The sequence below is a fragment of the Acinonyx jubatus genome, chromosome F2, assembly GCF_027475565.1.
Source record: "Acinonyx jubatus isolate Ajub_Pintada_27869175 chromosome F2, VMU_Ajub_asm_v1.0, whole genome shotgun sequence".
NCBI lineage: Eukaryota > Metazoa > Chordata > Mammalia > Carnivora > Felidae > Acinonyx > Acinonyx jubatus.
The window spans coordinates 8,759,086-8,782,063 of NC_069394.1; the positions used below are offsets into that span (position 1 = coordinate 8,759,086).

At 56.1% G+C, this 22,978-nt stretch overlaps 1 protein-coding gene across 2 annotated transcripts in view; it reads left to right on the forward strand.

The window, feature by feature from the left end:
• Nucleotides 1–604: 604 nt before the first annotated feature.
• The window catches only part of NDRG1 (N-myc downstream regulated 1), a 53,932-nt gene continuing 31,558 nt past the window's right edge, over nt 605–22,978 (forward strand). The window contains exons 1-3 of one of the 2 annotated variants that reach the window (XM_053208449.1): nt 1,824–2,157; nt 13,543–13,624; nt 16,008–16,043. In XM_053208449.1, the coding sequence (XP_053064424.1) occupies nt 13,562–13,624; nt 16,008–16,043 (99 nt within the window). In that variant the 5' untranslated portion in view covers nt 1,824–2,157; nt 13,543–13,561. Of the gene's footprint in view, nt 630–1,823; nt 2,158–13,542; nt 13,625–16,007; nt 16,044–22,978 lie in introns of those variants that run through there. The other variant, XM_027063864.2, reaches the window with a different exon arrangement.

Consider the following 22,978-nt stretch of genomic DNA (forward strand, 5'->3'; position numbering starts at 1 on the left):
ACAAGGGATGTCAGGGCGTGGCGCAATGGGACTCGGCGGAAGAAACTCCGAGACACCGAGGGGGCCTTTCGGTCACGCGGAGACACACGGAAATCCACACGCACAGGCACGAGCGTGCACGTGGCCACGCGCGAGCACACAAACGCTCACCCCCCCCCCTCCGACCCCGTGCACACGCGCCCGCGGCACACGCGGAGGCCCTGGCTTTCCGGGCGAGAGACGCGACCGCCGAGCCGAACCGCAGCCCGGCCCGGGAGGGCCCTCCCCGCCGCGCCCCTACAAAGGCTTGCGCAACAGGCAGCGGGTTCTGGCGGGCGCCCGCCGCGCTCTGCCCCAGCCCAGCCGGGCCGGGCTCACTGGCGGGAGCGGGAGGAGCGCCGGGGAGGAGGGGGCGGCGAGGGGTGTGTCCCCGCGGTGTGCGGGCTCGGGAGGGGCGGGGCGGGGCGAGCGCGGGGGCGGGGCCGCGGCGCGTATAAAGTCGCTCTCCGCTCGGGCATAAACAAACCCAGCCTGGCTCACCGCTCGGACGCCGGGGCGCACGCACAGCCTCACCGCTCTCCTCCGCGCCCGCTGGCCGCCGCGCCTCCAGCCGAGCTCCGGCCTCTCTTGCCTTCCTCCCTGTACCTTGGGTAAGCCCGACACCCTCTTCCTGCGGGGCAGGGAGGCGTCGATCGCCCACGGGTGCCGCCGCAGCCCCTGGACCGCCCTTTGTGGCCCCCGAGCGGCAAGTGCGTGGCGACCCTGCGGCGCGGGGCGCAAGGAGGGGCTTTGGGGCGCGGCCGCCGCTGGAGTGGAGGGGTCGGTTAGCGAAAAGGAGGAAAAAAGATCCCCGCCCACCTTTCCCCAGCCGGGAAAGTGGGATCCTGAGGGTCGCGGACGGCTGGAGAGCCGGCCGGGGAGCACCTTGATCGCGCTTCCCAAAGGCACCCCGGAGTCACGGCTGGCGTCGCAGGCCTGAGGGCGCGCTGGAAGGGGGAGCCGGAGGAGGGCCTGGGAGAGTGCGTGTGTGTGTGTGTGTGTGTGTGTGCGCGCGCGCGCGCGGGTGTGTGTGTGTGTGTTGGGGCGGGGTGTGTCCTCGGAGTGGGGTGTCTGGGGAAGGAGGGCTTGAGCGCGCGTGTGTAGAAAGGAGGCTGGTAGGGACCGCTGGAGCTGAGGCTGGAAAAGGGGCCGTGGGTGTGTCTGGTTTCCAGACTGCGCCGCGAACCGGTTTGCATCCGAGGGGCGGGGGCCGATTCCGCCTCGAAGCCTGGGTGGGGTGTGTGCGCGTGTGATGGGAGGGGGAGGGTCCGAGTGTATCTCGACGCGTGCCGTACGCGCGGGAGCCCGGGTCCGCCAGCGCCGCTGGGCCGGGTGCGCACCCCGAGGTGGCCCGGGGTTGGCGCTGTGGCTGCGCGGGAGAGGTGGCCTGCTCCAGAGGGGTCGTGTGGGCAAGTGGCGGCCCAGCGCTGGCCGGGGCTGCGGGTGGCGTCATTTTCGCCTCCGCCCACCTCCCCCGCTCGCCTGGTCTCCCAGCCTCCGGGACCCGCCTCTCCGGCCCTCCGCGGGGAAGAGCAGCTGGAGTTGCTCCGACGTTCCCAGGAGATCCGCGGTCCCTGATCCAGCCTGGGGCCGGGAGGGCAGGGCGTGACGAGCGAGGTGGGCCGGGGGTGGGGTGGGGTGGGGGGCGACAAACCGCCTCTGTCGCTTTAGTGACTGAAGCCCGGATTTAGTGGATCCTTTCCTTACCCGCCCCCCGTCGCCCCCCCCCCCCCCCGAATTTTCCCGTCTGTCGCCTCTGCTGTCAGATGTCCCTGTGGGTCAGCGGCAGCACCCGTCTGTGGCTGGGAAGAGGGAGGTGCCTGGCAGCCAGTGGGGGAGGGCCCAGGCTCAGCCCTTCCTCACAGATGTTCTGGCCACTTGGATTTGTCCGCTTCCTTTAAGTTCCTGGGGAAAGATTGAAGACTCAGAGAGTTCAGCCCGTGGCCACACTGGAGAGCTTTATTCTCTTCGTCGCGTCCATCGGCCACACTTACTGTTCTCAAATGAGCAAGATATCTAAATACAGACCTGTGTTCTCGCTGTGAAAATGCAGTGTCCCCGCAAACCCGCCAGCCGTGCCTCCTGTCCCGAAATTCGGCGTCGGTACCGGCTTTCGCTAACGTGAACTGAAGTAAGCAAGGTACAGAGAGAGCACATCCCAGCACCTGTTTGCAAGGGGTTCACCCATTGCGGGGACAAGTGCAGGGAAAGGGGGGGAAGTGCTGATGTGGCACCTGGCACGGGGGGGGGGGGGGTGGTGACGGGGAGGTAGAGGTGATCCCCAAGTGGAGGGGGAGCTGCCAGAGGGACCCTGCCCTGGTGTGAGGAGTCAAACCTATAAAATGCCCTCACCTGTGACTTCTTAGTTTTGTGGGACTTTGTCCCCCACAAGAGGCTGAGAAGGAAGGCTTTGCCTCCCTAGCCCTGCAACCTGATACCCGGCACTTGAGAGGGGTTCAAATCCATGCACTGAATGAATTGAGTGGCTCCTTCCCTCTGCCCCATTCCCCTCTAATATCTCGGGTGGGGTCCCAAGCAGGCAACTGACCTTTGGGGTGGCTGTGTTGGATTTGGCTTCGCAGAGAGACCTTGGAGCACCTGTTTGGGGGTCTTCTCTCCCCCAGAGGGAGATCTCCAGGCACGACATGCAAATTCAGGATTACTAACTGTCGGTCTGATAATTTGGAATGGAATGAAAAACCCACACAAGTTCCTCATCCAACTTCTGCCCGTTTTACAGATGGAAACTGAGGCCCAGAGATAGGGTATGGCTTGTCAAGGCTTAGCCAGAGCTGGAACTTCACCTTCCAGACCCCTCTGGTTGGGACTGAAGGTGGTGAAAGGGGTTCTTGGTCTTGATGTTTGCCCCTCTGCCGTGAGCGGGGAGGAAATGAATAGGATCCTCACTGAGTTTCTGGCGAGGAAACTTTCCGGGCGGAACGTGGTCATCCTTTATTTATTTAGTGTAAATCAGATTGTTCTTGAGAGTTTAGCAGAATCAGACTGGCGAGCAAGGGCTCCCGCTGGATTCTGGCTGCCCCCTCCAGGTTGGACCTTAGATCTGAACAGAGCTGGGGGCTCCTCCCCGCCCCACCAGGCTCATGAAACTTCCTGGCCTGAGCTTGCCTTGGCGTGGATGGGGAAGAAAGACGGCATTGTGTTTTCCTGGTGGCCCAAAGCTGCACTTCTTTCTTGGGACCCAACTCTGGAGAATCCCATCCAAGGCGTGACTCAAAGTGGCTGTGCCTCGGGGGGGGAAAGGAAGCCAGGATGATGACTCAGCATCTAAGACTCTGGTGGGGAGGAGGCCTGACTCAGGCTGGGAGGGGGTAGAGGGGCAGGGCTCCCTCTCTCTCTCCCTCTCTCTCTCTCTCTCTCTCCTAGCCCTCCGCTGCATCCCTGCTTTCCCTTTCGTCCCTGGGAGAGTTCTGCCTGAGCTGTATTGGCTCCACTGAGTAGATCAGAGAAATGAGGCTCAGAGAGTTTAAGGGACTTGTTTGCGGCCACCTGGCTGAAAGTGGGAGAGGCAGGCTTTGGACCCAGAGAGCCAGACTCCCAAGGGTCTGTTCTTTTTCACGACAGTATGTTGGGGTGACCGGGAAAAGCTGGAATGAAAGGTCCAGAGATGCAGACAGGAGCTCCCTGCCTCAGTTTCCTCTCCGGTAATGTGGGAATGACAGACCACGGCTAGTGGAGACCTGTAAATGTTAATGGAGTTAATCCACATACACAGCTGAGAGTAGTGCCGGGTACGTGGGAACGCCATGCAGGTGTTTGCTGTTGATGATACCCACAAATTACATTTCTCAAGGCATTTCCTTGGCAATCAGTGTCCGGGACTTTTGTCCCAAGCTTACCCATGCCAGTGAAAGTGCCTCCAAGTGCTCAACTCATGTTTTGCTTCTTGAAGCTCTTCCAAAAAAAAAAAAAAAAAAAAAAAACACAAACAAAACAAAACAAAAACTAAGCTTCTGCAGACTGCATAAAAATGTGATGAGGACGTTGTCTGAAATGCAGATTTCCAGGCCCTGCGAGTTTGGGAGGGGCCAGGAATCTGCACCGTTTCAAAGTTCCCTGCGCTGGATTAGAGGGAGGGCATAACGAAGGTAGCCAGGGTTGAGGACGTCTGCTCCAGAGTGATGGGCGAGAGGGAAAGGAAAGGAGAGGCCACGTGTCCCCTGCTCCTGTGTTACCAGACCGGGGGGGGGGGGGGGGGGGTGCTCCGTAAACAGCCTTTACCTGGCTAAGGTGCCTTGTGGTTTCAGTGTTATCACCTCATTCAGTTGAAAGATGGGAGACATTCTTGCCATTTCTCAGGTCAGAAAACTGAGGGTTGGGCAGGTGACTTGTGTGTCTCGAATCAAGCGAGTGGGGTCCTGTTCCAGGTGAGCTGCCCTGGATCTTTCCCCTACCAGTGTCGACCTTTCCCACCCAGACCCTTCTGGACCTGTTTTTTAAAGCATGTACTTGACTTCCTGGATTTGTTTCACGCTGCCCTTCCTACCTCCCCGATCTCAGTCGGGGCCCAGGCCTGCCTGTCTCCTTGTTCTTTCTGTTTCCATTTGGAGACCAGAGATGGATGGAAGGCAGTGTCTGCTGCAGAGCTGGAGGTGAGTTTCCCGATACTCTCTTGGCCTCCTCCCACACCAGCCCAGGCTTATTGGAGGTGGGTGCGCGGAGGGACTGGGGCACTTTGGGTGTGTGTGGAGCCCAGTTCTCCAGGGTGGGTGTTGAGAGAGATGAGGGAAATCTGGGGGGTCTGATTTGGCATTACAGAAAGGAACAGATTACAAATTCAGGTCCATGAAGGGACCTTTCTGTGATCCAATCTTTGCCTTGCCATCTTACATTTACTAAAGACCTGCCCGCCCCCTACCTGCCGGGGCTCTGCCTCTAGGCTTTTCCAGTCTAACAGGGTGTTCCTCCAGCTGAGCCCATAGGAGATGAGGCTCATTAGCCGTCTGGGGGGCCTTGAATGGCCTGCTCAGGAGTTCATCTTTTGTTTTATAGTTTTTCTCTCTTAAGTCTGTGGCAACCTCAGTATACGTGGGGATGTTTACACCTGTGTTCAGCTCTGCTTGAAGAGATGGATGGGGGCCAGGACTCCATCCTGCTCCCCATCTAATCCTAGCTTTATTCCGTTGGCTTTGAGAAGATTCTGAGCAGCTCTCTGGGCACCACCCACATGTGTGTTTGAGCAGCAGTCTTAACAGGTATTCAGTTCTGCGGACTCCCAGCTAGGAACCCTGGCTTCCTCTCCTCTCTCTTTCTAAGCATTGAACTTGCCTCCTTTTCTCCAGAACGCCCTCCCTGGCTTTCCCCTCCAGGCAGGCTGGCATGCTGGGGTGGTGCCCTCCTTGGATCATTCTGGGCTGAGTCTGCTTACCTTTTTCCTGCAGACTTAGTAGGCACTTAATGTTGATCAGAAGAAGCCCTCCATTTCTTAAGGAAATAACTTGGGCCGTCTTGGTGTAGGAAAGATTGGAAGGCCATCCAGGGTGTAGAAGCAGCGAGACCATTTTGGGGAAGGATCCTGTGTGTGTGGCCATCATGCCATCTCTGGAACAAAGGGTTTTGTGGGAGGAATCTACATCCTTGCCCTGTGCTGGCATTGGTTCCGTTGGTGTGCGTTCGACAAATTATCTCACGGACCATCCGGTGCAGCTTGTCCCTCAGATTTGCAGAAGAATCCTTGAATCCTACCAGTGTCCTCCTTTGGACTTGCCATTGTTCTGCTTGTCCCCGCAGACGGTCTTCTCTCTACCAAGCAAATTTATCGGGCTGACAAAATTCTACTGACAACCTTCAGGATGATCCCTGGGGGGTGTTGCAGAGAGGGGGTGGGTGCTGCTGGATTGCGAACCCCTCCCTCTTCCTGCTCTATGTCCTGGACCCTCTGGCTAGTTCTGTGCTCTGGTTGAACCCAGAGAGGAGGTCCCACTTCAGCTCTGGCCCCGGTACCTGTGGAGTGAGTGCAGCAGGGGTTTGCCTTGTTTGGGGAGATTCCTTTTTTTGTTTTTTTTGTTTTTGTTTTTGTTTTTGGTATCAAACGATTCCTTGAATGCCTGCTGAGTTTCGGGCTTCATGCGGAGCAGGAAGGGGCCCTCCAGGAATTCCTAGACTGGCTCTCTCCTCCGCATGGCAGTTGAACCCTTTTATTGACTTTGAGAACCCTGTTCTCGACTTCTGTTCCCCTAAACTGGAGAGCTCTCTTGAGGGTTCAGGAAGTCCATCCGTGTCACTTACTAGGTTGATTACATAAGAAGAGCATGGAGAGTTAAGGCCACCAACTTCTTCACCCTCCCCAGAGCCTTGGGTTTCAAAAGGTCCAGAAAATCTCAAGAGGACCCGTGAACTGCCTTGTAGGTTGATATCAAAACCTCTCTGGCAAGAAAGAACAGTATGCACAGTAAGGCAGCGGTTTCCAAGGCATACCCCAAGGCTGCTTTCCTTGAGGTTAATGCAGGCATGAGTCTGTTCTCTGGAACCTTCGGGAATTGCAGTAGTCGGGGAAGATGCTGTGCCTAACAGCAGCAGCACACATTGATTTCCATCCCCCCCCCCCGCCCCCCTTTTAAATTCTGTCCTATATATAAAGAGCCCAGTGTGCTGGAAAGAACACCACTTTCATGTGGCTTTGAAACCAGGCGTGTTACGGAGGGGACAAAATCTGGGCCAGTTGCTGACATTCCGAATCGATGCAAGCGTGAGAACGCTCCCCCCCTGGTCGGCCTCTTTCTCTGCTTCACTACAGGCCTCCGGGAGCCCGCTGTCTGCCCGCTCCTGCCCCCCACACTTGCACCCACGTGGAAAGAGTGGGTGCCGGCCTTTAGGAAGTCATGCGGGCCTTTGCTTTGGCGCCTCAGGCTACCCCTCTGTAAGCTGGAGTGATAATATCCACCTTCTGCCAGGGACCTCCGTGAGCAACAAATAGAACAGTGAAGCGAACACTGTTTCAAAGTATCGGAATGGCTGAATCAGCAAGGCTCCTGGGCGAGAGCTAAAACGGAAGGCTTTCTGGGGGTTGTGAGGGAGAGTAGGAAGGTCTAGGGCACGGACTCTGTCCAGAGCCCGGGCCACTCATCGGGGCTCGCTGTGGGACTGTGCAGGTGGAGGAGAAGCTCGTGACTCCCTCGGCTGATCCACATAGGAAAAGCCTCCCAGTTCATGCTTAGGACGTCCTGCCTGGACAAAGGGTGGGTGCACAGTATTCCTGCGTATTTACGCCAAGTTGACTTCAAGGTCAACTTTCCCCTTTAACCTGTGCTGGCTTGTTGCTTGGTGACTTGGGGCACATTTCTGAACCTTCCCGTGCCTCAGTTTCCCCATCTGTCAAATGGTGAGCATGCTGGTGCCATGGGTCCCGTGAAGTTCAGAGGAAGTATGGACTTTGGCCTCCAGTAAACGCCATAGATGTCATTCTTGGTGTGTCCGTGTGGGGTTTCTCTGTGGCCTCCCTGTGGCCGCCCTGGCTGGGCTGGGTGCATCCTGGAGGTCCCGGAATACATCATGGATGTTTCCATGCCGGACACCCCCTCTGCCCCATCTTGTGAGAGTTCTGGGGGCCCAGGAGAACTTGCTCAATACTGTATGTGCGGATGGCTCCCCCTGGGCAGAGAATCAGAGCTGAAGGAGAATCGGAGCTGGAGGGGGGCGCCCAGGTCTTTCAGACAGGGAGAGGTCTGAGGCTAGGAGGACAGGGACTTCCAGGTTCCCCGGGCGGATCCAGACAGGACCGTTTTGTCTCTATAGCACAGGTTCCCACCTGGGTTCCCCTCTCGGACCACATGATGTGTGTAGAGTGCGTCCTGCGTATTTTGCAGGTGGGGAAGCCGAGGGCCCCAGAAAGGAATGGATGGATGACTTGGCCAAAGTCACGAGGCCATAGAGAGGCGGGTTTCTGTGATCCGAGTCCTAAGCCAGTGCTCCCGCTGCCCCGTCAAGGCTTTCGAGAGTCACGGGCTCTGTGTGTCCCTTCACTGCCCCCGTGACTGGTTAACAATTCTCTCGAGGCCTCACATTGCCTGACATGGCCTCTGTCCACTGCCCTCCCAGGCCCCCCGGGGTCATGTTCTTCCCTCCTCTGGGCCAATGCCAGTCTTGGCTTCCCTCGGAGCCCACGAGGTCCAACTAATTGCTGACTGTCTTCTGGGTCTATCGAACCAGAAAGGTATTCGCCCAGCTTTCCTTGGGCTGTCGTTACTCATTGACGGACGTTGCTGACGGAGGGGAGACGTCTGTGGTGGTGCATTGGGTCTGATCGCTGGAAACCCACGTGGCACTTGCTGCACTTCCATGGGGCCCCCCTCCCTGCTGGGCCTGCTCGGGGCCTGACGGGCGAAGAACATACAGGCTGGGTCCTCCCAGATGTCTGTGGGTCTCTGTGGCGACCGGGAAAAGTAAATGCACTGATGAATTAAGCAGCTACCTCCTTGTCCGTGGTGTCAGTCACGCGCGGTCAGCCGAGGTCCAGAAGCAGATGATCTTCCCTCTGACAAATGGTCGGAAGGCCAGCAGTAGCCTAACGCTATGTCACCGCGCCTGTGTCACCCCCCCCCCCCCCATCTCTTCCTAGAGGCCTTTTACCACCTTCTGTCATCATAAGAGCAAGGGCAGACACAGCTCAGTAAGATATTTTGAGAGAGTTCGTGCTCAACATAGCTTTTGTCACAGTATATTGTTACAGTTGCTCTATTTTATTACTAGTTATTGTTAATTTCTTACCACGCCCAGTTCGTACATTGCACCGTATCATAGGTGTGTGTCTGTAGGAGCAAAAGGGGTGTAGAGGGTTCGGTACTATCGCGGTGCCAGGCGTCCCCTGGGCAGGGGAGGGGGGATCTTGGAACATACCCCCCGGTGGAGAAGGGGGGCCGCTATGCTATGTGCCAGATTCTATGTGCCGTCATTTAACTTAAGCCACCCTGCTACTTTCTGGGAGCCGGAATTGTACCCATTTCACAGACGAGCAAACTGAGGCTATGAGGCCAGAGAACTTGGCGGGGACTGCAGAGCTAGTACATGATGATTCTGCCCCCAGCTCCCGGTGACCTTTCACTTGTCTCTGGGGGGTTTCCTCCGAATTCCTTCTGGGGAGAGCGGCTGGGAAAGGAAGAAGCGGTTCAGTGAACGGGGCTGGCAGCGGGCGCTGTGGCCTGGAGCCCTGTTGCGGGCCCTGAGCGGGGCGGTGTTTAGCAGAAGGAGACGCGTCCTGGCCGAATTCCCTGTCCTGAGGGTTGGCTGTCTGTGCTTCTTGGAGACAGGGATGGCGGGTAGCACACATCCATCGTCCTGCAAGGTGGGGCTGGAGGGCTGGAGGCCGGACTGCTGGGCTCCCACTCACTGTGTCCTGGGTGTCCTTGCCCTGTCCCCCTGTCTGCCAAAGGACCGCCTTGGCCCTTTCCAATCTGACGCTCTGTTTAGGGGCTTTCCAGGCGGTGGTGGAGACCGGCAGGGCCTGGCATCCAGCCCTCGGCCTCAAGCCTGGGGAGGACCCTGCAGCACCAAGCGGGACCTCGGGGAGCCCGAGGGGAGTGACCCCTGAGTGTGGGCTCCCGGTGGCTCCTGGCAGGGGAGGCGGGTGGGGGCACCGGCCAGAGCACTCCAAACCAGGCCACCTCCTCCCGACCCCCACCCGTCCCTCCCTCCTGGCGAAGACCATCTCGATCACCTGCAAAGCAGCATGTGCTGGAACTGTTCTCCTGAACGAGCCGAGTGGTCTGGATGCTGTGGATTTGAACCCTGAGAAGAAACGGTTTTAGGAAGAAGGTGGTGGAGAGGTAATTGTGGGCATCACAGGCTTCTGCCTCCCCGCCACCCCGCCTGCCACTGGCTTTGTGCCATTTTAGGACAGTCCGTCGACCCCTGGGGCTTTGGCCTCCCCCTTGGTAAAGTGAAGGTGGTGACAGTGGTGGCCATTGGGGGGGACCCTGTGACTCTAGGAGAGCTTAGCCTCGTGGAGGGACAGGGCAGCCGTGCCTGGGCCTAGGGGGGGAGCAGGACTGCGAGCTCGGTGGGGCAGGGCTGGGTCTGTTTGTTCACGACCGTGTCCCCAACTTGTCACACAATAGGGCCTCGTCAGCGGAACTGTTACAGGTACGGTCACACTTTGCTCAGTGCTGGGCACACAAGAACCTACAGGAAGCAACCTCTGAATGCGTCACTGTTTCAAACTGTGCTTCCTGGAGCTCAGATGGTGTTTGAGGGTGGGCATGGGGGGCATGGGGCGGTGGAGGCCCACGGTGGGTGGGGGAGGACAGGGGGGCGGCTGGGGGGGCGTCAGGCCCTTTCCCTGGCTTTATCCAAAGCGCACGTCAGCTTTTTTGTTGTTGTTGGTCTTTGCTAGATCTGTTTTTCTATGTTGAGCTTCCTTGTACAATTTCTTCTAGACAAACGGGTTCTGGAAGAAAAGTGGGAAAAGTTTTTTGGGCTCAGGCAAAGGAGAATTGGGTGAAGGCTGGCCCTGGACTGGCCCAAGTCAGTAGAATTGGGCTGAAAGCAGTCAGCTGTCTCTCTGCCCCTGGTAGGCTGAGCCTGGCACAGATGGTGTTAGAAGCTTCCTCCGCTTTATCCAGTCTCCCTGCAGACTTCAGAGTCCCAGGGCACTTATGGATGTTCCTTGGTCTAGACCAGGGTGTCTCAGCCTCAGCACTATTGACAAGCGGGGCCAGATAATTGGGCTGCAGGGGCCGTCCTGTGCACTGGAGAATGATCGGTAGAGGACCTGGCCCCTCCCCATAAGATACCAGTACCATCTCCCCGTCGTGACCATCGAAAATGTCTCTAGACATTGCTCAATGCCCCCTGGGGGACAGAACTGCCCGTTTTTCTCGCGAAACACCGCGATAGTTCTTAGTGGCCCCACCTGAGCCTCCCCATGGCCCCCAAGGGCTCTCAAGAGCAGTAATTCTCAAACACTCGATATTTAAGAGACCTGCCGCCTGACATGGGCTGGGAAGCTGAGTTGTAGGAAGGAGGAGGAGGTGTGGGGTAAAAGAGGTTTCACCCGGAGCACGGTTCGGAACCCGTGCAGGCTGGGATCAAACTCTCTTCTGTTCTGGGAGAGAATGAGGGAGCCAGTGGAGGCTGAGATGCCGATGTGAACACAGCATCTGGAAGCCAAGAACTGACCAGGCTGGACGGAACTATGGCATATGCTTGAGGCCGTATAAATGGAGGCTTGTTTAAAGTCACTTCACTCTTGCGGTTGAGCGATGATTTAAGAGTGAATTTAAATGCAAACATTACCGTTAAGCTGCATAAAACCTGTTCGTGTATTCCGCGGGGGAGTTGTGGTCCAACTTTGGGAATGAGATCGGTTAGGCTCCCTGTCCTGGGAGCCCACAGGTGGGGGGCTGCTCTGCCTGAAGGAGCCCCTCACACTCTCAGCGTGACAGGCCGGCGTTGCCAGAGCCCTGGGCTTCTGGAAGGCTCCTTAGGCTGTGTAGGCGAGGTGTCCCACGGGCCAGGGTCTCGGGACCATGAACGCGCTGAATTAGCAAGGCCGACAGACCTCTGCTTTTCATGCCTCCTGCCTCCGAGCTGGCAGCTGTCCAGGAATGCTCACAAATATAAAACCGACTTTGTTTTCAGAATGTTCTGGAGCATAGACTCCAAAGGCTGCATAAAGGCATTCTTGTGGGGCTGGTTATCTACTGGGGAAAATCGTGCTGGGGCCCCAGACCAGAGCATCCCAGGGGATCCGCCCACGGAATGCCATGTGTTGGCACGGGGGGTGGGTGCAGGGTGGCCCTGGTGCTGTTGACAGCTGACCTCTGAGAGGTGCTTCACAATGAGACTCTCCGTGGGTTCTAGGAGCCAGGGCTTCAGAGGATTTAATAGGCGTGCGCTCTCTCTCTGGCCCTTACACCTCTGGGGTGTGGGGCACCTGGGGGGCCAGGGCCCCACCCTGGAAAGTAGCAACGTGAGGGCTTCGGTCAGGCTGGTTTTCACCAGCTTTCCCGATTCTGGAGGTCTGGGCTGTGACCTGGGGGCCCTCCGACTGCCCTCCGTCACTTACACCTTCTCCCCCCCCCCCCCCCCCCCCCCCCCCGCCTCTGCCCGCAGCACCTGAACACATTCTGGCTTCTTTGTGCCTCGCCCTGGTGTTGGGGGCACTTCGTTCTTCTAGTCTGATTACGGAGCTCCAAGAGTAAATGCTTATACTGCCCGCTTCCAGGTTAAGTTCCCAGAAGTAGGCTCGGTACGTGTCACCACCCAAAGTTGGCTCCCCAGGGAGTCCATTGTGGTGGCTTTCCACCATGCAGGACTCTGCCCCTGCCCCTGCCTAGCTCTGCGGAGGTCACCTGCCCATGTTAGAGCCAGGCAGGGACCTTCCCTGGCCCACCCTTCCTGCCCCCCCTCACCCCACCCCTGCCCCCACCCTTCCCTCCATCCTTTTCCCCCCACCCCTGCTCCCCATCCCTGCTCTCACCCCTCCCCCTCCCCCCACACCTGCTCTCCCACCCCTGTCCCACTCTGCTCTCCTTTTCCCCCCACCCCTGCTCCTCATCCTTACTCTCATCCCCTCTCCCTCCCCCTTCCCCCCACCCCACACCTGTTCTCCAATCCCCACTCTCACCTTCCATCCCCTCACCTTCTGCCTCCCCACCCTACACTCCCACCCCCTCTTGCCCACCCCCTGCTACCTTGAAAGTGCTTCCCCCGCCCCAGAATGCCCCTGAATGTTCAGTCCCATCAGACCCCTTGAGCTGGAGGTATTCCCCGGCCTGGCCCTGTCCTCGCCAGCACGAAGCAGAGAGCCCCGCACACAGGTGGGCGTGGTGATGTCTGCCTGGCCACCCCCTCTTTGGGGCTATTCTGAGGACGAAGGGGGATGAAGCTCAGGCCAAGCTTGCAAACGGGGAGCCTCCTGGGACTTTCTCTCTTTTCGGCCGTCAACCTGGGGCTGCCTGACTTCGGGATCGGTGAGGGGTGCCCCCTAAAATGCGGCAAGGTGTAGTCCTGGTTGTTTATTTTTGCTTTTGTTGCCCTGGCCTGAAGCGGGACCCCCCAGATATCGCTTAGACCAACGTCAAAGAGCCGACTGCTCACACCTTCTGAAGTGGCATAGGCCACACGGTCGATGATGTTGTAATAACTGTGTAGGGTGACCAGGCCTGTCGTGATCCTTTCCTAATGTATCCAGTTACTCTGTTGTATACCTGAAATGAATGTCAATTACCATTTAATAAGAAGAAGAAAAAAAGGCTGCGAGGAATGCCCTGGGTGTGGGGGTTGGGCCGGGGAACTGCATGTGAAGACCTGGCTTTGAACGGCAGTCCATCCATTTTGTCAGAAAGGTAGTTGCGTCCATGGGCCTTGGTTTCCTGCTCCAGGAAATCCGCCTCCGTGGCCCCGGAGACGAGAGTGGCATGGGCCATTGGGTTTGGGGCCTTGGGACTGTGATGGGCGTGCAGGAGGTAAGGGCTGCAGAACGGGGTTCATTCCCCAGCCTCGGATTTGCTTCCTTCCGGGAACCATCTCAGCAGGAAGTGCTGACCCCACGCCCTTTGTTCCTTTGCGGGCAGGTGACAGCAGGAACATGTCTCGGGAGCTGCAGGATGTGGACCTCGCCGAGGTGAAGCCTTTGGTGGAGAAAGGGGAGGTGAGTGGAGACCTCCCCTGACACGCACACCCTTACGTAGACTCAGAATACAAACACACGCGTGTGCGCAGGGGCCCGCGTGCGTATGCACTTACACGTGTCCAAGAACGCAAAAGCCCAGATCCACCTCGTCCTTTCGGTCAAACGTTTCGCGTCGAGGAGGCCTCCCTGTTGGAGACGGAGGCCCTTGCCGTCCAGCGTGGACTGGAAAAGCCTTTACGTTTGCCCAGTTGACGCTGTACTTTAAACTACATTCACATCCTCGTCCTTACGGAGCTGTGTAGCTGCCTGTGATGGTACATCTTTTTATTTTTTTCTATTTTTAAAAATGATTTTTTTTAATGTATGTTTATTTTTGAGAGAGAGGGAGACAGAGTGCAAGGGGGGAGGGACAAAGAGAGAGGGAGACACAGACTCGGAAGCAGGCTCCAGGCTCCGAGCTGTCGGCACAGGGCCCGACGCGGGGCTCGAGCTCACGGACCGCGAGATCACGACCTGGGCTGAAGTCGGACGCTTAACCGACAGAGCCACCCAGGCGCCCTGCAGCCACTCAGCTTTACAGTAACACTATGACAGCAGCCATAGACAATATGTGAACAAATGGGCTTGTTGTGTTCGAATAAAACTTTATTTACACAAATAGGGAGAGGGCCGTAATTTGCTGATCCATACTGTGCACCGTCCCTGCTCCAAATTCATTTCCTTTTCCACTTGAGTCTATGACAGAGTCTTAAAAAAACCACCCAACCGACGGTAGGGAATACAAATACATATCGATATGTTCTTACTTCTCCCTTTTAAAGAGTCACGTGAAACAGCATGTAGCTCACTTTGCTTTAGTCACTTAACGAACTACCTTGGAGACCTTTCCAACGTCAGTCCACAGAACCCTTTTCCCTTCCCGTTTCACAGCATCCCACCAGCTTTATTTGACCAGTGCCTTGTCTCGACGTGTGGGTCTTTCCAACCCTTTGCTGTCACCGGCAGCGCTGATGGGTATTTGCAACACTTGGACCTTGGATGTAGGTCATTTATATGTGTGCAGGTGCAACTCTAGGATAAATTCTCAGACGTGGAATCTGTGGGTCCAAGGGTAAATGCATTTTTAAACACAGTATTTGTTTTTCGGGCAGCCTAGTGGTGTCCTTGGAAAATTTTATTTTCATAACAAACACCTAAGAGGTTATCAACTGTGGGTTACCTGTCTATCTCTAAGCGAATATTTGCCTTTTCTTTCAAGGTTTCGATGGGAGTAAATCTTCCAACTCCTTAGACTGACTCAGCAAAGTGTCTTTTGTTTTTAATTTTTTTTAATGTTTATTTATTTTTGAGAGAGAGAGAGAGTGAGGAAGGGGCAGAGAGAGAGGGAGACACAGAATCCGAAGCAGGCTCCAGGCTCTCAATGCTCAGCACAGAGCCCGATGCAGGGCTCGAACCCATGAACCGTGAGATCATGACCTGAGTTGAAGTCAGCTTAACCGACTGAGCCACCCAGCCTCCCCTCAGCCAAGTGTTTTCAGTTAGAATTGCTTTGGGAGGTTCTTCCTGATGGCTGTCCTCAATCTGGACGGCTGCTCTGTTGACCCTCTGAAGACTGGGGCTACACAGAATGGCTTTTCTGCTCCCTCCTACCAACACACACACGTACATAGGGTGGACGTTGGCCACCTTTGCTTCTGCCTGAAGTTACCAGCCTCCCTGGTGCTCTTTACCCGGCCCAGGGTGTGTGAAGCGATTTTAAGCCCCGACCGTCTGTTCTTCAAACCCCACTGTCCCAAGGGGTCTCCATGCGTATTTCCTTCCCCTCTTTTGCATTTCTCTCTGCTGGGCTGTCTTCTTTCCTGGTGCTCGGTGATGGGGTCTGGCTGGGGCTTAGTTTTCAGAGGATCCGTCTCTGGGCCAGCAGGAAAACTTGCCGGCCACGTCTCTTGGAGACGTTGGCCACGTGTTGCTCCACTTTCTCCTCGGAGTCACGTTTTCACTGATCCCCAGGGGACACGGACAGCCATGGAAGAAATTTAGGGACAGTGACAGGGTCAGGTTTGAGTTTAAAAGTTTAACATGTGGATGGAGACAGGGAGACTAGTTCATAGGAAATGGCATTCCTGTATCTCTCAGGCTTGGGGCCGGCTTAGACCTTCGGGTCTTTTTTCACCAAGGCTGTAGTCGGCAAGGAATCTGGGTAATGCGTCTCCTTTTCTGCCGGACTGCTATTCTTTGAGATGAAAAGAGAAGTATCTCTTTGCAAGAAATTGGAGAGGCCCCACAGAGGAGGGAGGGTGGAAACAGACTCAGGGCTCGGACAGGCCCGTGTATTCCAACATTGTTTTTGTCCCCTCCCTGGCAACTGACAAAACTGACCATCTCTCTTGTCTCTCCACAGACCATCACCGGCCTTCTGCAAGAGTTTGATGTTCAGGCAAGTAGAGGGAGTGGTCTCCCGTCCCCCTTCCCTGCTCTGCCTTTTCTGTTTCCTTCTTCTTTCCATTGGTTGAAGAGCGTTGTTCGGCCACGGGGGGCAGGGGAGGGGAGGAAGTTGCGTCGGCTGGTTCTCCACAGTCAGCTCCTTCTCCCCGGAAAGAAGCTGGTTTGAGTTCTGGCCCAGGAAGCAAGAGCCCGTCCCCGCCTCCGTGAAGGCCGGAAGGAGAGGCTGAGGTGTGGGACCTGTGCGGGAAGGAAATGGGGAGCAGTTGGGTGGGCTTGGGACCACGTGGGAAGCCGAGCAAAGGCTTGATGTTCTTGGCTCTGCTTGGGAAAGTGAACCCAGCCTTCTCTGTGGTTTACTGGCTCCATCCGCTCTCAGGGTTGGCGCAGGCACTGGGGGTGTGTCTGGAGTTTTGTCCAAGAACAAGTTTTCAGGAGAGGAGGCTGGCTGGTCTTGGCAGAGGGGAGGGTCAGAACCCCAGGAACTGTAAGCCCTGGACTCATTATCTCAAGGCTGGCATGGGTCCCACGCTGTGGGGGGACCCTGATGGGATGTGTCCTGGTCAGTGTTGGGTCAATAACACACCCTAAGTCTATTTTTTTTCCAATTTTGTGTGTGTGTGTGTGTGTGTGTGTGTGTGTGTGGTGAAATAGACGTAACATTCAACACCATGACCATTTTTAAGTGTTTCGTGGCATTAAGGACATTTATAATGTTGGGCACCCATCGCCACCGTCCGTCTCCGGAACTCTTTCCATCTTGCAAAACTGGAAGCCTGCCCCCATTAAACACTAATTCCCCACCGAATCCTCCTCCCAGCCCCTGGCCACCGCCGTTGCATTAAGTGATGTCATACGGTGTTTGTCTTTTTGTGATTCACTTATTTCACTTCACGTAACCGCTTCAAGGTTCATCTGTGCTGTAGCACGTGTCAGATTTCCCTGCCGTTTCAAGGCTCTATAACATTCCATTCGGTTTATGGGTTCGTCTGTCAGTGGGCACTGGCTGCCTCCACCTTTTGGCTATGGTGCATAATGCTGGTATGAACGTGGGGTACACATACCTGCTCCGGAACAGATTTGCTTTCAGTTCTCTTGGGTACACGCTCCGAAGTAGAATTATTCGATCATGCGGATTATCGTAGCTATTTCAAAGCTTGGGCATTGATTCGGAGAAACCTGGAAAGCATAGTTTATCTGTTTCCTCTGAAGATAATTCCTTATATTTCTGTCCCTCTTGGTAGTTTGCAAAGCGCTGTCAGGTGCTCCGATCCCAAGGCACAGGTGGTTGGTAGAGCAGAGAACGGGACCTCTGGCCCCACCTGCCGGCCCAGGCCCACCCTCTAGCCTTGAAGGCGATGGCGTCCAGGCAATGGTTTCCCAGGAGGGGGCGGGCGAGGGTGCCGCGCCCTCCTGACATCAGCAAAGGGGTGACCACGAAGGGAAGCCTCAGCGAGGGGCTGGGAGAGACAGGATAAGGTCTACGCACATGGTGCACCAGGCTGGACCGGGCCCGCTCATTTAATCCCAGAGCTGTCCTGTGAGGTGGGAGCTTTTTTCTGATTGCCCATTCCTTTGTTCCTTTAACAAATGCCTGTTTTGTGCCTGGCATTGTCTTAGGCGCTGGGGACACAGTGGGGAGCGTGACAGGCGGCGATCCTTGTTTTCAGGAACTTAAATTCCAAACTAATCGCTCAGCACTATTGAGCCCTGAATATATGCTAGGCGTCATTCTGAGTGCGTTGTGTGTTTTGCTCGTGGGGCACTCATAACGATTCCTGTCTCCATTTTGCAGGAGAACCCGATGCACAGAGGGGTTAAGTAGCTTGCCTGCAGTCTCAGGGGCAGAAAGGAAGAGGGCTGGGGTTTGATCTCAACCAGTGTGTTTCCAGAGTGCATGTTTAAAACCACGGCTTCTGACTCCCCAGAAGCGGGGGAAAGTAAACACGTCAATGCCAATGCCAATGCCAGCTACTGTAGGGGTTTTGAGGACAATAGCTCGTGCTGCGGTCTTGGGTTGAGGGGGTCTTGGGAAGGCTGTCTTGGGTTGAGGGGGTCAGGGAAGGCTGTTCGAGGAGGTGACGTTGAACCTGAGACTGATAATGATACCTGGAGCCAGTCACGTGACCAGGAGAAGCTTAGGGACCGATCATCCCATGCAGAGGGATGGCCCTACATCACACGCAGGGCCCCCCACCCCCCACCCCCCACCCCTGCTTGGATTCTGAGCCTTCTGAGGGTGAGCTGAGCTCTTCGCTAAGCTAATAGGCTCAGTCTTACGAGGGGATCACAATATTTGCACTGAATCTGAGTGCTGAATGACACCCTTTCAAGGTTGTCTCCCAAAGCGTTAACTTTGTATAAAACTATATTAATTTGGATTGGGCTCCTAAACCTAGTGGACTCATGGTGTTTATGAAGGTTTCCTTCCACCTTCCAGCAGTCTCCAGAACCACGGGGCGGGGGTTGCTGTGGGATTTTCCTCCGGACGATGCATTGCGCCGTGATGCCGCCTGCGTCCTGACGGGTTACTGACCACAGGCGCAGAGGCGGGCGATGACAGAGCCTTGGTCAAGGGTGGCTGCGGGGTGGGCCAGCACAGGGACTCACCAGGATTCACACGGGGCTCTGGCAGGATGTCTCCTGCCTGCTGAGGACTTCGTGGTCCCCTGTTGAGCCAGGCCAGGGCCCGGGGCTTCCTCACGCTCTCTTGCTGATCCTTCAGGGACCTGTACCATCATCCCTACTTGGCAGATGGGGAAACTGAGGCTTCCCGGCGACCAGCAGCTGTGAAGGGGCCCCACTGAACCAAGGCGGTCTGACCCTGACTGTTTTTCCTCAATTATTGCAGCGATAAACGTGGAAGGGCCAATCTGGGCTAGATTCCAACATCGCTTTGCAATTCCTGTCGGGGGGAAAAAAAAAAAGAAAAGCCTGGCCCCGTAGATAATCTGAAGGATGCTTTGGTGGGCTAACATTTAGCCCATTGAAGGCAAGCCGATGCGGGAGTCAGGAGTGGATGTGCCTTAGCGGTGCCCCACTGTCCTCTGTGCCTCTAGCTGGTTCCTCACAGTTCCTTGCGGTGGGGCCCCACCCAGCCCGGCAGTTCCTTGGAAGTCAAGTGTAAGGAGTCTGAGCAGCCTTTCTGTGTGTGTCCGAAAGCGGCCAATGTTATTTCTTGAAAAATATTCGGTGCTTCAGCATTTTGACTAACTCAAGCAGATTCTTTGTTCTTTGTTCTTTTCCCGAAGCACAATTTTTTTCCACCCCCCCCCCCCCCCCCCCGAATCCAAACACACACCGTCGCCCGGAGCTTAGCAGCAAGAAGCCGCTGGAGGGTCTGTTGCCCGAGCTGCTGGGCTGCCCGCCTCAGGAGAGGCCCAGCTGCCAGAGCGGTGGCCTCGTGGCCTTCTGTCTTCCTGGTGGCATCATCTCACGGTGGGCAGTTTGCTTTGGCCTGCGGGATGTTTTGGGGCAGGGTGATTGGTACCCGGGCATGTGAGGTTTTGCGACCTGCTCTTGGGACCCCACTTTACCTGTCTTTCCTGGAGACCCTCTGGGACCCTCGGAGCACGGGGCTCGGTGGGCACGGCTGAGGTGCCGTGACTGCAGGAAGGATGTAAGATGAGGTGACTCTGCAGAGAAGTTACTGGCGTCAGGATCTAGGTAGCTGTGTTTGCAAATTTGGTGAGTGGGGTAGGTGGGAGTGTTTCGGGTTCCAGCTTACTTCCTTTGGCTGGAATCCTGGAATCCAAGAATATCAGGGCTGGCAGATGCTTTATGATCCAGCCCTTCCCTTTCTGCTCCAGGCAGGGAGGCTTGATGGAGGGCCACTGAGCTGGGGGGGGGGGGGGGCAGGGAGGGAGCCAACGCGTATCCGCACACTGATTGTCTCAGGGCTTCCTTCCCAAGGTGGGAATGTTACCCTCTCCTGCAGATGAGAAATCAGTCTGGAGATGTTAAGAAGGGTCCTCGCCAAAGGGTGCTATCAAGATAACCCTCAATTTTGGCCCATGTGACTCTGAGATCTGTGATAATCATGGGGGGCGTAATAGCTGACTTCCGGGCATTAACTGTACCCCAGAAACAGTGGTGGCCTCTTCTGCGTTGTCTCCTTAATCCTTACATCAGCCCTTAGGAGAGGCGTTAGCACCACCTTATTTTATAGTGGAGGAGACGAGGCTCAGAGAAGGTTTAGGGCATCTGGTCCGGGGCACTGAGAGCTGAGATAGATGATGAAGCCAAAGCCAGTCCCCCGGGGCCAGGAGTCAAGGTCCGTATAACCAGTAGGGGGAGGGGGGCACAATCTGCCGCCCACTGACCCTCACTCCTCCCCTGAGACAGGAAACTCTCTATGGCCCCAAATCGCCTCTCTTGTTGGCTTTGCTGTTTCTAATTCCTTCCACCTGGATCTTTAGTTATTCAGATAGTTTGATTTGATTTGGTTTCCATGGGAATCTGTGTCTTTGTGCTCCCCAGGGGTCCCTGGGCAGGGAGCTGATGTCACCCACAGGGCCTCCCGGTGCAGGGCGTCCTCGGGGGCTGGGGCACAGGAGGTGGTAGGCAGGGTCTGCTGGGGTCTGGCTCCCCCTCTGGAGCCCAGTCTGATCCTGGGGTGGTGGGGGGGGGCGGGGGGGGCAGAAGTGATTCCCCCCCCCTTTTCTTGGAAGCAGAGCAGCTTCTAGGGAAAATGTAAACAGTGACCTTTTACTAATTTCTTTTCACACAGTTGCTTCTTGTTTTCATGCTCCCTGACTGAAGGTGGGCAGAACTCAGGCTTGGAAATCCTCAGCCCACCGTTTCCCATCTCTGCCCTCCCCTGGCCCCACCTCCCAGCCAGGCCACTGGAGCTTAGAACGAACCCTTAGTGACAGATGGCAAAGTGTTCATCTGGGTCACCGAGAAATGAGGCTTGCCTCTTCTTCTGTCCTCCTCTGCGGGTTTCCTGGGGGTGCCCTCCCGGGGGTGAGGGGTGGGAGAGGAGTGCCTCTCCCACCGAGCACCCCCATGGTGGGGCTTGGCTCTCCCCGGGTCTGTCCAGCCCAGGCTGTCGGGCTCACCGAGGGCAGATGCCCATCTCCTCGGGTCACAGGCCTGGTGCACTGGACAGAAGCGGGTTCTGATCAGCTCTGTCTTTGCTAGTCGTGTGTCCTTGGCCAGTGGCCCGACCTCCCAGGGGCTTCCTCTTCCGATCTGTAATTTGGGGGAGTATCACCACCCCTGAGAGGGTGTTGTGAACATGAAATAAACACAGCATGGGACTCAGCACGCAAGCCTCCCTCTTCTGCTGGATGGATGGATGCTGGGCGCTCCTCCCTCTCTTTTCTCTGATCCGACAAAGACCCTTCCTCCTAATTCTTTCTTCCTTGGAGAATTGGTCTTCCCCGTGGGTTCCGGCTTCCCTCTGTATTCCCAGGCTGATGCCTGTCTTCCCACAGCGGCCGGTTTCCTGACTCTGTAGCTTTGCTATGATGTGATGACAGCATTAAGGAAACCTGAGAAACGGGGTGTGGGGGGGCAGCCACGAGTTCCACTGGACGTCTTTGAGGTCTTGTCTTCTAGGGGCACCCGGCGTGCCTTCGGCAGCCCTGGGCTCGGCTGGGAATTAGGACCCGGCGGCCCAAGGGCTTGTCCTGAATCTTGACTCCGCCATGTGTGTGTGTGGGCTGGGATGCACAGAATCTGGCTTTTTCCATTTGTGAAATAGCTGTCATGGCGTTTGCCCAGTAAACAGATGACTGTCCCTAGATGGAAATAGATAATATATGTTTCTTCCACATGGGTGGCCCTCCCTGGCACCCTTCATGCCTTATCTGGTTCTTATTTAATGGGAAGGATAAGATAACAAGGATAAGGCATAGCCAGGCCTACCCCTTCCCCACTGTGGGCCCTGGAGATGAGCCAGGAAGACGGGGGTGGGGGAGAGGGTATAATTTACAGAAAGGACGGTGATGGGGCGAGCCCTTGGCATTTTCTCTTGAGCCTCACTTGTCACGATTAGCCTTTCCTGCCCCAACAAGGCTTGAGTTCATGCTGCATTTGACTAGCCAAAGAGTGCCCTCCGCCCTTGGCCACGCCTTGACCAAGATGTGCTATACTGAGGGGAGGGGCAGCCCAGCGCCCCAGCTGACTTAGCGTCTGTCTCAGGGTGTCATCCCTTAGAGTCCAGAGCATTCAGCCTCTCCCCAGGGCCTGCTGGGAAGGAGGGGATTGGGGAGGGAGGTGGCGGCAGCTGGTCTCAGCTCCCCTGGATCACTCAACCCGTTGACTTAAGCCATTGGGACCCCTTGTGGCTTCACGCTGATTATCTCTGCGATGCTGATTATCTCTGCGATGCGCATCTATAACAAGCAGCATGGAGAGAGTTTGCAAAACACTTCCCAGTGTGTCTAGCTCAGTTTTCGTCTTGGGAGCAGCTCCCTGAGCAGATAGACTTATTACTGCCCTCAGTTGACAGCCGAAGGGATTCCCAGATGAGTCTGGTCACTTGGCCAAGGGCACGTGCTGAATGTATCACTAGAATTAACATCCCTCCACAGATACTGCCCTAAACAAGGAGATGTGGCTTGTTGCCCCTCCTCTGGAAGACCTGTGAATGTCACCTGGTCCCAGACTCCTTCAGCCTCCTGCTCTGTCTTCCTGGGCATATGGTTTTTGTCCTCATGCTCCTAAGATGGCTGCTGCACCTCCAAGCATCGCATTCATATTCCAGGGAGGAAGCAGGTGGAAGGGTGAAAGGAAAAAAATCAAAAGGCCACGTTTGACTCTCAAAAAAACAACACAAAACAAAACCACTCTCCTCAAAACTCCAGCAAGTTCTGCTGACATGAGTCAGAAATGAGTCTCCGGACCACCCTTGGCTATAAGGGAGATGGGGGAGGAGAGAATTTTATCAGACGCATTGCTGGGAATTCTGTCGCAAAGGAGGGA